The following is a 16,400-nucleotide window of genomic DNA, read 5'->3' on the forward strand; positions in this document are numbered from 1 at the left end:
TATACAAGCTGCAGCAACGCATCTGTTCAATGTGCAGCATACTCTCAGGAAAAACATCCCTATATTGGGTTTACAGTTTTATTACAAAGGTGTTTTAACAAATAAGTGAAATTGTCCACAAATGAATAATCAACAATTGATATCATCATGTAACTTTCTCTCTCGCCCTTCCCTTCATTTCTCTACATTTAGAGGAAAGCGTCTGTCATCAAATAATATTAACATATTCTTTATGTTTTGGGGAGTAATTCGATTACCACACATTCACACACTTCATATTACAAGTAAGAGGTTCTTTATTTTATCTGTCCTCATACTTGTTTTCAGGCTTTAATTTTTACTTTTTTATGTTTTGGATCAATATTGAGAGTACTAGATAAGAAAATTCACTCTAACATCATCAATTCATCGCTTTTAGCTGTCACCAACTGAAATATTTACATAGTGAGGCTTATATATAAATCATATTTTCCATTTAGGTTGTCATTCAGTGTCAAAAATAGGAAATAGAAGTTTTTGATAACAAAAATACAGGTAACTGGCAAATGATCTATGTTACTGGTACATAGAAGTCACCCTTAATCAGATCATAGTCAACTAACCGTTATGTTGATGAATGATAAGCTCAGGTGAAGCAAAATAATATTGGTCACAGAGGAATCGAGCATGTTCATAAGCATCTTGAACCACACTGACTGGATCACACTGTGGGTCAATGCAACCAATATGGCGACTATTCAGTTGACCATCAAGTTGTCCACCAAACAGTAGAGCTGAAACATAAAATACGCAAAGTAGCAATAAATACATCTACACATATTCCTGTTTATTGTTTGTCTTTTCCCCTTCAACTGTCATAAATACAAAGCCTATATTATGTTTAGTTTCCCCCCCCCCCCCCCCCCTTAAAAAAGCCACCACACAATAGTAACTCATTCGGGCCACACAGAAGATCAGATTAGAGTTCTTAGGTGTACATGAAATTCATATTTTGCACAGTAAGTACAAAAGTTATAAATCAGTATCTTACTTCACTAAAGAGCAGTTTTTCTTTGTTTAGTTTTCAACATATTATTGAAGATCCATGAATAAAGAACACAACATTGCTATCACAGTTTTACAAAATGTGTTTCTGATAAAGATTTACTGTATGTTGAGACATTATGCACAGGCAATTTTGTCAAAAACTGACATTTTGAGGCCATGGTTGTGTACAAAATACAGGTTGATTCTTGCTGAGAAGGAAACAGCAACCAGCCACTATTGGTAATGCTGTTTACTCACATAAATAGCACTCTTACCAGTTTTAAGCCAACAGGTTCATCATCAGATGGCTGTTTCACATTAAGATGCATTTTTGTATTGTAGTTTACATTGGTTTTCACATTTTATCCCCCACCCCAGGGAACTTGTCCATTTGAAACCAGTAATGGCACTATTTATGTGAACAAATAGCATTATCAAATGCAGTTAGTTGCTGTTTTATTTTATGAAGGAATAAACCTGTATTATGTACAGGATTATAGTCTAGTCTTGAGCATAGGCAGTTAGTCATTGCTCACATAATAGGAAAACATGGAACCACACATCCAGCAGAACAGTCACTGCATTCTACCAGAATTTTGGTGCCAGAAAAACCTCTTCATCAACAAAAAATAAGAGAAATCATATATAAACTGGCAAAGACAAGTGTGAGGATTCAACAACTATATCTTGCCAAAAGTTTGAGATATTATAGCCCTCTTCTGTTACCTTTCAAATAGCATAAACAGACATACGAGTATGAACAAAGGCACGAGTTAGTATTCTTCCATGAAAGAAGGAGGAGGATGAGATCAGTGTTTAATGTCCTGTTGATAATGAGATCATCAGAGATGGAGTACATGCTCGGAATATGGAAGGATGGGGTAGGAAATTGGCCGTGCCCTTTCAAAGGAACCATCCTGGCATTTGCCTGAAGTGATTTAGGGAAATTAGGGGAAACCTAAATCAGGATGGCTGGAAGCAGGTTTGAACCATGATGATGACATTACTGCCTATAAAATTGTTGCATTTCAATGTCCTAATCAGGATTCTAATACTATAGTGACCTACAAAAGACAATGCTGCACTTCTGTGTACAGTCATTCATGATTCTGATTTTGTTGTTGCTGTTGTTGTTGTTGTTATCTTCAGTCTGAATTGTTTGTTTTGTTTTACAGTGCAAAAACAACTAGGTCATACGTGCCCATGTTAGAAACATAGAACACAGACAAAAAAAAGGAGGTAAAAACAACTACACGTTAAGCCCAATAGACAGAAGGAAAGACAGCTAAAAACAGGGACTTAGAGAAGGATCCATAAAACACAATAGAAGAACAGAGGTCTTAAACTAAAGATAAAATGTCCTTTACCATACTGGTACAATAGATAAAACCTAAAATGCAGTCGACAGACCACATTTAATTCTCCAAAATGGGTGATAACTCAGATGGCAAACACAAATGAGAAAATAAGTGGTTAAAAAAAGGGTATTCGGTCAATAAATGGCAAACCATCAAAGGTTGAAGGCAATGAGCACAAAGTGGTTGGGGATCACCACTTAACAAATGACGATGGCTAAAAAGACACTGCCCAATATGCAACTTAGCCAAAATGATCTCCTCATGCTGAGTGGGCCAAGAGAAGGTCGGCCAAGCCACTGGGATAGGCTTGATTCCCCAGAGCTTGCTCCCATGAAGGGAGGGCCAGTGGCGATACCAAAGTGACACCACCTGCTGACAGACAGCAACACAAAGATCATCAGAGGGAATGGAAGAATTAGTGAGCTGAGGTACAAGGACTGCAGCCTTCGTTGCAGCTTCAGCAGCCTCATTTTCCATCAGACTGGTATGACCAGGAACCCATAAACATCACAGTGGCTCCATCAAGAGTGAGCAAGTGACAGCTTTCCTGGACCCACTCCACTAAGGGATGGACGGTGTACAGCACACAGGGCCCTGAAGGGTACATAGTGTCAGAGCAGATGACACAATTCAAAAGCCTGTGTCACCTGATGTACTGCATGGCCTGATACAGGACAAAGAGCTCTTCTGTAAATAATAAGTAGTATTCCAGAAGCCGATACTGAAAATCATCACTGACAATGATGAAGGCACATCCGACACCAGTCAGTGAGAGCCATCAGTGTACACAGAAGTGAAGTTCTGTGTCAAGGTCTTGAAACTTATGGTGATAGAGTGAGGCTAGAGTAGTGTCCTTAGGAAGCGAATGAAGCCCAAGGTGAACACGGGCCACCAAACAAAGACAAGGTGGTGAAGGGCTCATACCCATCAGGAAAGTGGCAGGTAGTGTGAAGTTAAATTGCTGGAGCAAGAGCTGAAACCGAATTCCAGGAGGTAGCAGAGAAGAGGGACACACCCCATACTGGCAATCATTGACGTCATCAAAGAAGGAGGCATAGGATGGGTTGCCAGGCATAGCAGACAAGTGGCATGCATATCTGCTGAGGAGAAAGTCATGGCGGTATGACAGTGGTTGTTCACAGTTTTTGCATACAGACTCTCAACCAGACTAGTGTAAAAGGCACCAGTGGCCAAACGGATACCACAATATGGTGGATAGTATTGAATCAACCAGTCTAGTGTAAAAGGTGCCAGTGGCCCAACAGGTGACGTGATGGTGGATAGTAGTGGGACAACATAAGAGGGACAGATGTCCAGATGCATAAATGAGACTCCCGTAGTCTAGTTTTGAAAGAGCAAGGGACCAGTACAAATGGAGGAGGGAGATCCGATTTGCTCCCCGGGATGTACCGCTGAGGACACGTAGGACATCGAGGGACTGTGTACAGTGGGCAGCCATGTAAGACAAATGCCAGGACCAAGAAAGTTTCCTATCGAGTATGAGCCCCAGGAATTTCGTAGTTTCAATGAATGAAAGAGCAACAGGCCCAAGATGTAAAGACAGTGGAAAAAAACCAACTGCTCTGCCAGAAATTAAGATAAACAGATTTGTCAGTTGAAAAGCTAAAGCCATTTTCAGTACTCCATGCATAAAGACAATTGAGACATCACAGAAGACACCACTCGAGGAGAACTGCAACGGATCACAAAATCATCAACAAACAGGGAGCTGGAGATGCCCGGTGGGAGGCAAGCCATAATAGGGTTAATGGCAATAGCAAAGAGGATGACACTCAGGACAGAACCCTGAGGCACACTGTTCTCCTGGATAAAGGTGTCCAACAAGGCAGAACCCACACATACCTTGAAACCTCTCTTTTAAAAATTCCTGAAGGAAATGCAGCATGCGGCCACGGAAGCTCCACACATAGAGCATATGGAGGATATCAATCCTCCTCTTAGGCTTTCTCCAGTTTGGGGGGGGGGAATGCCACAGTCTGGTATTTACACTGAAAACTACTCATGACATTGGTTGACAAAGTGATGAGATGGTCAACTGCAGAATGACATGCTCTAAATCAACATTATGCATTGGTCAGTAAATTGCAAGACTCAAGCCACCACACCAGCCAGGCATGAATCATACATGCCATGAACACAGCTGGTAGAGAAATGGGGCAGTAGCCGCAAGGAAGGTGTTTGTCCTTACCGGCCTCAGGTATGTGTATGACAGTGGCTTCATGACAGTGTCTGGGAAATTTGCCCTCTCCCAGATGCGATAGTACATATGAAGGACAATTTGCTTGCCCTTAAGAGAAATATTCTCCAACACCTGAATGTGAACATCATATGGCCCTGGAGCAAAGGATCAGGATGAAGTGAGAGCATGATCTAGCTCCCTCATAGTAAAAGGGGCAGTGTAGCACTCATGATTGTGAGAAGGCAAGGGTATCGCCCAATCCTCCTCAACTCGTTTCCAATAGAGGAAGGCAGGGTGATAGTGGGCGCAGCTCAAAATCTCTGCAAAATAACAGTCCAAGGCGTTGGAGATAGCAGTAGGGTCCACTATGATGTCTGCTACTGCCAGGCTGGAAATTGGGAACAAACCTTGGTCCCAGAGAGCCATCAGAGGTTGGCCCACACAATGGAAGAGGGAAAAGAACTTTTAAAAGAACTAGTGACTGAAATCTAACTAGCTTTTTTGCTATCCCAAAGAATGCAACAACACTGTGCACACAATTGTTTATAATGAATGCAGTTTCTCATCATAGGATGATGGTTAAGAACCCAGAGAGCACGTATGCACACACGAATTGTGTCGTGGGACACCTAAGTCCACCAAGTGGCTGGGACATGGTGCGGTAAAGATGAAGTGTGAGGAATGGAATGTTCTGTGGTGGTTAGGAAAACATTTATGAAATATTCTACCTGGTCATCACAACTCAGGAATGTTGTTCATCGCTAGGGAGGAGTAAGGTCTACAGTCAATCTTAGAAAGTTGTGATTTGGGTTTGCACGTAGCTTGGATACGAGTCAGTAAAAGAATAGCGCATGGGAAATGGTCACTCAAGTATGTGTCAGAGAGAATGGACCACTCGAGATGATGGGCAAGCTGGGCAGTGTGGAAGGAGAGGTCCATATAGGAACAGGTGTGCCTGGAGTGTGAAAGGAATGGGGGTGCTCCCATGCTAAGGCAGATGAGGTTAAGTTGACTGAGCAGGTCAGCCAAGAGGGCACCTCTCTGATAGGTTCTGGGAGAACCCCAAAGGGAATGGTGTGCATTAAAGCCAGAAAGGCATGAGGGAGCTACCCAATAAACTGGAGGAAGTCTGCCGTGGTGACATCGAATGACAGAGGGATGTAAATGGTAGCAAGGGGAAAGGTCAAGTTTGGAAGGAAAATGCGCACTGCAACAGCTTGAAGCTGGATAGTCAGGGAGATGGGTTGACTGTGATCATTATCCTGGATGAGCGGCATGACTCCCCCCATGAGATGGAATGCTGTCCTCAGAAGAAGATCAAGAATGTTCCATTGGAGGAGAGTCTTGACAAGTAAATAGGAGGAGAGAAAAAAAATGAGCCAGTGTCACCTTGGTGGCTGCCGAGTGACAGCTTTCAAAGACTAACTGCTACAGGGTGCAGAGACTGGAGGATCCTGCTCCATGAGATCTACAGATGCATTCTGCTTCTGTCTGTAAGTGGAATTCAAAAGTGGAAAAATGGCTGGCGGTGTGCACAGGTGACACGAAGGTTGGTCAGGCGAGGGTATCATGTGACAACACTGTCAAAGAGAAGCTCCAAGTCAGTGAAGGAGAAGACATTTTGCCTTTGTTTGACTTCTTGGACCCTTTACAGTTGGCAGAAGAAGACACAGATGTTTGTTGGCTGGAGGGATGTAGGAAGTCTTCACGGGAGTATTCTTTCAGTCCTTTCCAGCCTGCCAGCTGTGTGGCAAATGAGTTTGCCAGATGAGGCGGAAGTTTGGTGGCTTGTTGCACAGCTGGGGAAGGAGGTGAGGACGACAACATGACACTAGGCAATTTTACAACTGCAGTGCTGAATTTGAGGTTGCATGTCTGCGTGACCATGTCCTCTGTGGAGTGAGATGTAGCAAGAACAGTACTGTAAGTGCCAGATAGTAGAATGCAGGGTTTCCAATTAGCCAACAACTTGCAAGCGACCAGGTATGGTACTTTTTCCTTCACCCGGATCTCCTGGACAGCCTGCTCATCAAGATACATGGACAATCTCAGAAGGAGGCGGCATGGTCACCATTGCAGTTGATACAGTGGGCAGAAGGAGTCAAACAATCACCCTTGTGAGCATCCCTACCACAGGTTACACTTTTGGCTGGGTGTTGACAGGACATTCAAGTATGGCTGTAATTATGACACTAGCAATGCGATGGGTTCAGAATGTATGGTTGTACTGCAATAACTTCGTAACCTGCTTTGATCTTTGACAGAAGCACCACTCTATCAAAAGTGAGGAAAAGAGTGCATGTGGGTGCTACAGATGCATCTACCTTTTTCATCACCCAATGGACTGCAATGACACCCTGATCAGGGAGCTATGTCTGAATTTATACATCAGTCAGACCATTGAGCAGCTTAGTGTAAATAACACCATGGGTAGAATTCAGCATTCAATGGGCCTTGACACAAACAGGATAGCCATGGAGGAGTGAAGCTGGAAGCAGTTGTTGTGGTTGAGATTCAGAAGTAGTCTCCAAAAGCAAAGTGCCATTGCATAAACAAGAGCAAGATCTCACAGAGTCATCAACTGCTTCAACACCTTTCTGAATAATAAATGGATTTACCATAACAGAGGACTGACTGTCTCCAGTATGTGAAATCACAAAGAACCATGGTGCAGCTTTGAATTATTAGCCTCATTCTGTTTATGTTTAATAGACATTGACTGTGAAGAATATGATTGGCTCATTGTGAGAAAATTCCCCACGATTGCCAGTGTCTCCGATGGCTCACTCCTTCCAACTGCCCCCCCCCCCCCCCTGCAGAAGGAGGCACACCCACCATAGGTGATGTTCACACCTCAGGTCATACTTCCCGAACACCTGATAGAGGGACCAATCAGCAGTTTGGGAAGGTAGCACTCAGGAAATCACCCCTCCCTGTGCCTGAGCTGTACCAGGGGATATGTGCGAACCTATCTGTCAACCTGGGGCTGGGAATTACGTATTACCCAGTCACCTGTTAGGCGTCAGACGCATAGGCTGGCCCTCAGGAGCGCACATGGAGGAAGAAGAAAAAGAGGAACCTCAAATGCCGAAGTGGATGAAGGATAAAAGAGGGGAAATGAAGAAAGAAAAAAGGAATGAAAAACAGTGGAGAGACTGTTCTGATATTGGGTACTGAAAATGAAGAACACATTTCCAAAAACATCCCACACATGTTCCCAAAGTGAGGGGAAAAAGAATAGCAAGAGTTTAGACATGCAGCGTGGAAGGAAAAAGATGTTGCAAAGGCTGGGGCCCGGTGGTAGCCAAGCACAAACCCACCAAAGAGCTGCGATGTATGTATGTATGTATGTATGTATGTATTCATACCTGCCATAAAGTGAAAAATCCACTGATGACGCTGCAACTGCTGTGAAACATGTTTGGGATAAAAAAAAAAAAAAAAAAAAAATAGTGTTTCGCTAAAGGTGAACCCCATCCAAAAACGTATGTATTGTTAAAGCAAACACAGATAAAAGAGCTTCAGCCTCAAGGTGATTTTTGACAGGTATAATTTTAACATGCTAAACAAAGCTGCTTGGGTGGCATGGAGAGTGTTGCTCAACTGGGGTGTCTTAGAGGGACCCTTTGACATTTTATTCATGTGCATGACATGTGGTGCACCCCCGCCCCCCCCCTCCCTTTCCCCCTCCTTGACAATGTCACAGAAGGTCTCGAAACAGGATAGCTGAAAACGATAAACATCCTTTGCTGCTTTGGATCATGTTCAAATTTCATCAAATAGCTTTGAACTTTTCTTTGTGGTTCTATCTTGTATACCAGAGCAAAAATCACAATCATACTACACTCCAAAGGGATCAGATCACATTCAATGGGGTTGAAGCACCAAGATGTTCTTATAGTAGGGTCAATTCTGAGCAGCGGCATGTCTGAAATGTCTTCCTTAGCTACCCATAATAAAACTGTGATTTCAATGCTAGGTGTCATGGTTCTGACCTCCATCACAGAGGATGTGGTGAAATTTGGTGCCAATGTGACATCATTAACTCACCTTACACCTCACATTAACCTCTGAAATGTGGATTTTTTTTTCACATATGGTGATGTCACCTTGCTGTTTAGAGCACTGCTGAGTCTGAGGATGATATTGCAGAGCACCACACTATTGCAACATTACAGAGGAAAATTGTAGGCACCTTTGAGCAGAATTTCAAACTTATATGTCACAATGGGAAACAATTACAGTCTTTTGAAGAAGTGATCATTTAATTTTGTTGCACACCGTAGTTTCTCATTTTGGAAGATAATTATAGCCAAATAAGATTTGTGTATTGACAAAGGATGAAATTTCAAGAATTTCAAAAAAATGGCAGAAGATCAGCAAGAAGAAAAACCAAAACAATGATAACAGATGACGGCAAAGAATCCTGTTGTTTAAGATTTGGCAGTGTGCTGAAAAAAAGCATGAGGTTATACGTCAACCAACTAATGGTTATACACAAGAACAAAATGGTTCAGCAGAGTGTTTAAACAGAACTGTGATAGAAAAGGCAATATGTATACTATTTCATGGTAAACTTTATAAAAGGTTTTGGGCTGAAGCAGTTATTACTGCATTATATTTTTAGAATAGGTCAGTAAGTTTAATTTTAGGGAATAAAACAACCTATGAAGTGTGGAGTGGAGAGAAACCAAACATTAGTCCTCTCAGCATAATTAGACACAAGGACATGATGCACATTCACAAAGTTATGAGCACAAGATTGCATAAAAAGGCAAAAGAAATTATCTTATTGCGATATAGCGCAACACTGCTGAAGGCTGTAGGCTTATGATACTGAAGCAAATGATGTATTGATAAGCATAAATGTGACAATAATGGAAAATGTTAATGGTGTAGAAATTGAAATCATCAAGAGGACATGAGTTCAGTGGAGGAAGATGAAGGAAAAAAGAGACCCTTGATCCTATAGCATGAGAAGATTTACGTGATATTTCAGAAAACTCAGTTTGCCAGATGAAGAAACTAATAATCACAAGAAGATGAAGTGAAGAAGATTAGAGGATTACAATGGCAGTTCAAACCAAATAGAATATTTGAGGAAATTTCCTGGCAGATTAAAACTGTACACTGGACTGGGACTTCAAACTGGGGTCTTTGTCTTTTGCTACCCAACATGACTCATGACTCTCAGCTTTACTTACACCAGTACATCATCTCCTATCTTCCAAACTTCACAGAAGCTCTCACATGAAACTTGTGGGGACCAGAATTCCAGCAAAAAAGGAGATGAGGTCCTGGTAGAAGTAAAGCTGTGACGATGGGTCATGAGTAGTGTTCGGGTAGCTCAGCTGGTAGAGTACTTGTCCATGAAAGGCAAAGGTCTTGGGTTTGAGTAATTACCTGGCACACAATTTTAATCTACCATGAAGATTCATATAAGCACTCATTCCACTGCAGAGCAATAAATTCATTCTAAAATATTTAATGATTATGAGACTTATTTCTCTGCTGGAACTTCAGATCAAATAGAGGATACAAAAACTGTGGAGAACACCCTTTCCATACCTGGTGCAGAAGAATGGAAACATGCTATCTACAGTGGTGCTCAAAAGTATTTTATATTTGCGATGTTATGTTGTCAGTACTGTTTGCATGCAGTCACAACAGGGCAACATATATAACTGTTTGGTAAGGATAGAAGCTGAAGTAATTAATCAAAATAACTTTAACCTAGGTCTCCTGCTTACTAAGCAGATGTGCTAACCAAATTTTAATTCATTCCTTCAGCTTCTATCCTTATCGAAGATCAAGTTGAGACTGATATGTGTCCAGGAAAATGTAATGCCATCAGATCAGCTTATAATTGTATGACTCCATCAAGAGCTTCATGCCACTGTGGTCACATATCTAGGAGACAAGCAAGGTCATACAATAACAATGTAAGTATATATTCCTTTATCTGAAGAGTATTTTTTAATTTGCTTTAGTGGTATGTTATTCATTAACTAATGTCACTTAGGTAATCAGACAGTGTTTGTTTATTAGTAGAGAAAACAAGAAGCAGGCCAAAACGCAAAGGATACTCTGTTGACAGGAAGGCCAGGATAGTGTTTGCAAAGAAACATCAAATTTGGACTGCTACAGATTGGTCTAATGTTTTATGGAGTGATCAAAGGAAATTTAATACATTTTCTTCTGGTGCTGTGGAGTATGTATGTCAAGCATAAAAACCCAAGAGTTGGCAAAAAGTACTCAGTACCAAGCATTGAGCACAGTGGTGGCAGTGTCATCGTGTGAGAATGTTCTCCTAGATGTGGGGTTGATCCTCTAGTTCAAATAGAAGGCAAAATGGACCATTCCCTGTACGATGGCATTTTAGAAAAGAATATGGTTCCAAATGGGAGGAGGAATATCCACATAATTGGATATTTCAGTAGGAGAGTGATTCAAAACACACTCCCAGCTAAAGAAAATCAAATTTTTGAAGTGGCCAAGCTATACCCAGATCTAAATCTGGTGTAAAACCTCTGGGATGCATTAGATCAACATGTTCGACACAGAAGCTACTCAATCAAGGATCAATTTGCTGCTGCATTATTGTATGAATCATCAAAACTCCCACTTGACTTACTACAGAAGCTTGGAGATTCAATGCCAAATAGAGATGCAGCTGTGATCAAATCCCATGGGTATGCAATGAAATGCTGATATTTTCCTTCAGATCCTAAACAGTTTTTTTTCCCTTACGTACTTACACCTACAAATTACTTTTGAGCCACAAGAATCTTTATTTCTTTAAGACAATTTTGTTTAAACTGAAAGTAGTTTTACACTAAATGGATTACAATTACATACTTCTCAACTATTCAGTGACATTTTTTTTTCTATTGCTCACTTATCTTTATGTAATTGTAACTAATGCTATCAACACTGCCCTTATAAGTGCTACCGTACAAGCTTTTGAAGCCAATGACACTTGGAAAGTGATAAAGCTGCCAGAAAATGCTAATGTTGTGCAGCGTAAATGGGTGTTCCACAAAAAAGTAAAAGTGCAGTATTGTGCTAGGTTAGTGGCAACCAGATTCAATCATAAACTTGGATTTGGTTACGATCAAACCTTTTCTCCTGTGGTAGGGCATTCTACACATAGACGTCTAATGGCTTTATGTACTGAATGAGATTTAAACATCATAAATCTTGACATGAAAACAGCTTTTGAAATGGTATTCTCAAAGAACAACTTTTTCTAAAGCAACTTGAAGGTTTTAATTTTTGTAAAGGTAAAGGAAAAGTTCTGAAGTTTGGAAGAGCTATGTATGAGCTAAAACTATAATACAGAATGTGGAATCAAAGAGTAAATGTTGTTTTAAACTGTTTAGGTTATAAAAGGTCTAGACTAGAGTCTTGCTTGTTCTTAAAAAATAAAAATAAAGGCTTAGCTGCTATCACAGCCTTATATTTTGGTGATTTCTATATTTTTTAAATGACATATGAGAGTGAAATCTTGCAAGATATGCTAAGTATGGAGTTCAAAGTAAAGGATTTAGGAATACCTAAACATTGTTTAGCAATGGATATCAAATATGACAAGATTAATGGAGTGTTAGCTTTAAGTCAGGACAAGCACATTGATCAGCACATTTTAACTCTAAAATTTAGTGTGTAGTGGTCATTTTGCATTCGAAGCCAGTAACATACTCTATGTAATCAAAATTATCAGGACACCCCCAAAAATATACATTTTTCATCTCAGTTGCATTGTACGGCCACCTACTTCCAGGTACTCCATATCAGCAACCTCAATAGTCATTAGACATCGTGAGAAAGCAGAATGGGGAGCTCTGCGGAACTCATGTACATCAAACGTGGACAGGTGATTTGGCATCATTTGCATCATATGTATATACGCAAGATTTCCACACTCCTACACATCCCTAGGTCCACTGTTTCTTATGTGATAGTGAAGTGGAAATGTGAAGGGACACGTACTGCATAAGTGGTTAGCACACAGGACTCGCATTCGGGAGGACGACGGTTCAATCCCGTCTCCGGCCATCCTGATTTAGGTTTTCCGTGATTTCCCTAAATCGTTTCAGGCAAATGCCGGGATGGTTCCTTTGAAAGGGCACGGCCGATTTCCTTCCCAATCCTTCCCTAACCCGAGCTTGCGCTCCGTCTCTAATGACCTCATTGTCGACGGGACGTTAAACACTAACCACCACCACCACCACCACCACCACCACCACCACCACCACCACCACCACGTACTGCATAAACGTGTACAGGCCGACCTTGTCTGTTGACTGACAGACTGCCAACAGTTGAAGTGAGTCGTAATGTGTAACAGGCAGACATCTACCCAGACCATCACATAGGAATTCCAAACTACACCAGGGTCCACTGCAAGTACCATGACAGTTACACAGGAGGTGAGAAAATTTTGATTTCATGGCTGAGCAGCTGCTCACACATCACGCCAGTAAATGCCAAACAATGCCTTGCTTGTTGTAAGGAGCGTAAACATTGGAGTGATGAATCATGGTACACACTGTGGCAATCCAATGGTAGGGTGTGAGTATGGTGAATGCCCAGTGAAGGTCATCTGCAAGCATGTGTAGTGCCAACAGTAAAATTCAGACGTGGTAGTGTTATGGTGTGGTTGTGTTTTTCATGTTTGTTGTTTTGAATGGCACTATCACAGAACAGGCTTACATTAATGTTTTAAGCACCTTCTTGCTTCCCACTGTTGAAAAGCCATTTGGGGATGACGATTGCATTTTTCAACACAATCAAGCACCTGTTCTACATCTACATCTACATTGATACTCCGCAAGCCACCCAACGGTGTGTGGCGGAGGGCACTTTACGTGCCACTGTCATTACCTCCCTTTCCCGTTCCAGTCGCGCACGGTTCGCGGGAAGAACGACTGTCTGAAAGCCTCCGTGCGCGCTCTAATCTCTCTAATTTTACATTCGTGATCTCCTCGGGAAGTATAAGTAGGGGGAAGCAATATATTCGATACCTCATCCAGAAACGCACCCTCTCGAAACCTGGCGAGCAAGCTACACCGCGATGCAGAGCGCCTCTCTTGCAGAGTCTGCCACTTGAGTTTATTAAACATCTCCGTAACGCTATCACGGTTACCAAATAACCCAGTGACGAAACGCGCCGCTCTTCTTTGGATCTTCTCTATCTCCTCCGTCAACCCGACCTGGTACGGATCCCACACTGATGAGCAATACTCAAGTATAGGTCGAACGAGTGTTTTGTAAGCCACCTCCTTTGTTGATGGACTACATTTTCTAAGCACTCTCCCAATGAATCTCAACCTGGTACCCGCCTTACCAACAATTAGTTTTATATGATCATTCCACTTCAAATCGTTCCGTACGCATACTCCCAGATATTTTACAGAAGTAACTGCTACCAGTGTTTGTTCCGCTATCATATAATCATACAATAAAGGATCCTTCTTTCTATGTATTCGCAATACATTACATTTGTCTATGTTAAGGGTCAGTTGCCACTCCCTGCACCAAGTGCCTATCCGCTGCAGATCTTCCTGTATTTCGCTACAATTTTCTAATCCAGCAACTTCTCTGTATACTACAGCATCATCCGCGAAAAGCCGCATGGAACTTCCGACACTATCTACTAAGTCATTTATATATATTGTGAAAAGCAATGGTCCCATTACACTCCCCTGTGGGACGCCAGAGGTTACTTTAACGTCTGTAGACGTCTCTCCATTGATAACAACATGCTGTGTTCTGTTTGCTAAAAACTCTTCAATCCAGCCACACAGCTGGTCTGATATTCCGTAGGCTCTTACTTTGTTTATCAGGCGACAGTGCGGAACTGTATCGAACGCCTTCCGGAAGTCAAGAAAAATAGCATCTACCTGGGAGCCTGTATCTAATATTTTCTGGGTCTCATGAACAAATAAGGCGAGTTGGGTCTCACAAGATCGCTGTTTCCGGAATCCATGTTGATTCCTACATAGTAGATTCTGGGTTTCCAGAAATGACATGATACGCGAGCAAAAAACATGTTCTAAAATTCTACAAGAGATCGACGTAAGAGATATAGGTCTATAGTTTTGCGCATCTGCTCGACGACCCTTCTTGAAGACTGGGACTATCTGTGCTCTTTTCCAATCATTTGGAACCCTCCGTTCCTCTAGAGACTTGCGGTACACGGCTGTTAGAAGGGGGGCAAGTTCTTTCGCGTACTCTGTGTAGAATCGAATTGGTATCCCGTCAGGTCCAGTGGACTTTCCTCTATTGAGTGATTCCAGTTGCTTTTCTATTCCTTGGACACTTATTTCGATGTCAGCCATTTTTTCGTTTGTGCGAGGATTTAGAGAAGGAACTGCAGTGCGGTCTTCCTCTGTGAAACAGCTTTGGAAAAAGGTGTTTAGTATTTCAGCTTTACGCGTGTCATCCTCTGTTTCAATGCCATCATCATCCCGTAGTGTCTGGATATGCTGTTTCGAGCCACTTACTGATTTAACGTAAGACCAGAACTTCCTAGGATTTTCTGTCAAGTCGGTACATAGAATTTTACTTTCGAATTCAATGAACGCTTCACGCATAGCCCTCCTTACGCTAACTTTGACATCGTTTAGCTTCAGTTTGTCTGAGAGGTTTTGGCTGCGTTTAAACTTGGAGTGGAGCTCTCTTTGCTTTCGCAGTAGTTTCCTAACTTTGTTGTTGTACCACGGTGGGTTTTTCCCGTCCCTCACAGTTTTACTCGGCACGTACCTGTCTAAAACGCATTTTACGATTGCCTTGAACTTTTTCCATAAACACTCAACATTGTCAGTGTCGGAACAGAAATTTTCGTTTTGATCTGTTAGGTAGTCTGAAATCTGCCTTCTATTACTCTTGCTAAACAGATAAACCTTCCTCCCTTTTTTTATATTCCTATTAACTTCCATATTCAGGGATGCTGCAACGGCCTTATGATCACTGATTCCCTGTTCTGTACATACAGATTCGAAAAGTTCGGGTCTGTTTGTTATCAGTAGGTCCAAGATGTTATCTCCACGAGTCGGTTCTCTGTTTAATTGCTCGAGGTAATTTTCGGATAGTGCACTCAGTATAATGTCACTCGATGCTCTGTCCCTACCACCCGTCCTAAACATCTGAGTGTCCCAGTCTATATCTGGTAAATTGAAATCTCCACCTAAGACTATAACATGTTGAGAAAATTTATGTGAAATGTATTCCAAATTTTCTCTCAGTTGTTCTGCCACTAATGCTGCTGAGTCGGGAGGTCGGTAAAAGGAGCCAATTATTAACCTAGTTCGGTTGTTTAGTGTAACCTCCACCCATAATAATTCACAGGAACTATCCACTTCTACTTCACTACAGGATAAACTACTACTAACAGCGATGAACACTCCACCACCGGTTGCATGCAATCTATCCTTTCTAAACACCGTGTGTACCTTTGTAAAAATTTCGGCAGAATTTATCTCTGGCTTAAGCCAGCTTTCTGTACCTATAACGATTTCAGCTTCGGTGCTTTCTATCAGCGCTTGAAGTTCCGGTACTTTACCAACGCAGCTTCGACAGTTGACAATTACAATACCGATTGCTGCTTGGTCCCCGCATGTCCTGACTTTGCCCCGCACCCGTTGAGGCTGTTGCCCTTTCTGTACTTGCCCAAGGCCATCTAACCTAAAAAACCGCCCAGCCCACGCCACACAACCCCTGCTACCCGTGTAGCCGCTTGTTGCGTGTAGTGGACTCCTGACCTATCCAGCGGAACCCGAAACCCCACCACCCTATGGCGCAAGTCAAGGAAT

At 42.0% G+C, this 16,400-nt stretch overlaps 1 protein-coding gene across 1 annotated transcript in view; it reads right to left on the reverse strand.

The window, feature by feature from the left end:
- Positions 1-16,400, reverse strand: part of LOC126470181 (pyruvate dehydrogenase (acetyl-transferring) kinase, mitochondrial) — a 375,871-nt gene that overhangs the window by 34,412 nt on the left and 325,059 nt on the right. The window contains exon 4 of the mRNA XM_050097837.1: positions 603-773. Within this exon, the coding sequence (XP_049953794.1) occupies positions 603-773 (171 nt within the window). The remainder of the gene's footprint in view (positions 1-602; positions 774-16,400) is intronic.

The sequence above is a fragment of the Schistocerca serialis genome, chromosome 3 (assembly GCF_023864345.2).
Source record: "Schistocerca serialis cubense isolate TAMUIC-IGC-003099 chromosome 3, iqSchSeri2.2, whole genome shotgun sequence".
NCBI lineage: Eukaryota > Metazoa > Arthropoda > Insecta > Orthoptera > Acrididae > Schistocerca > Schistocerca serialis.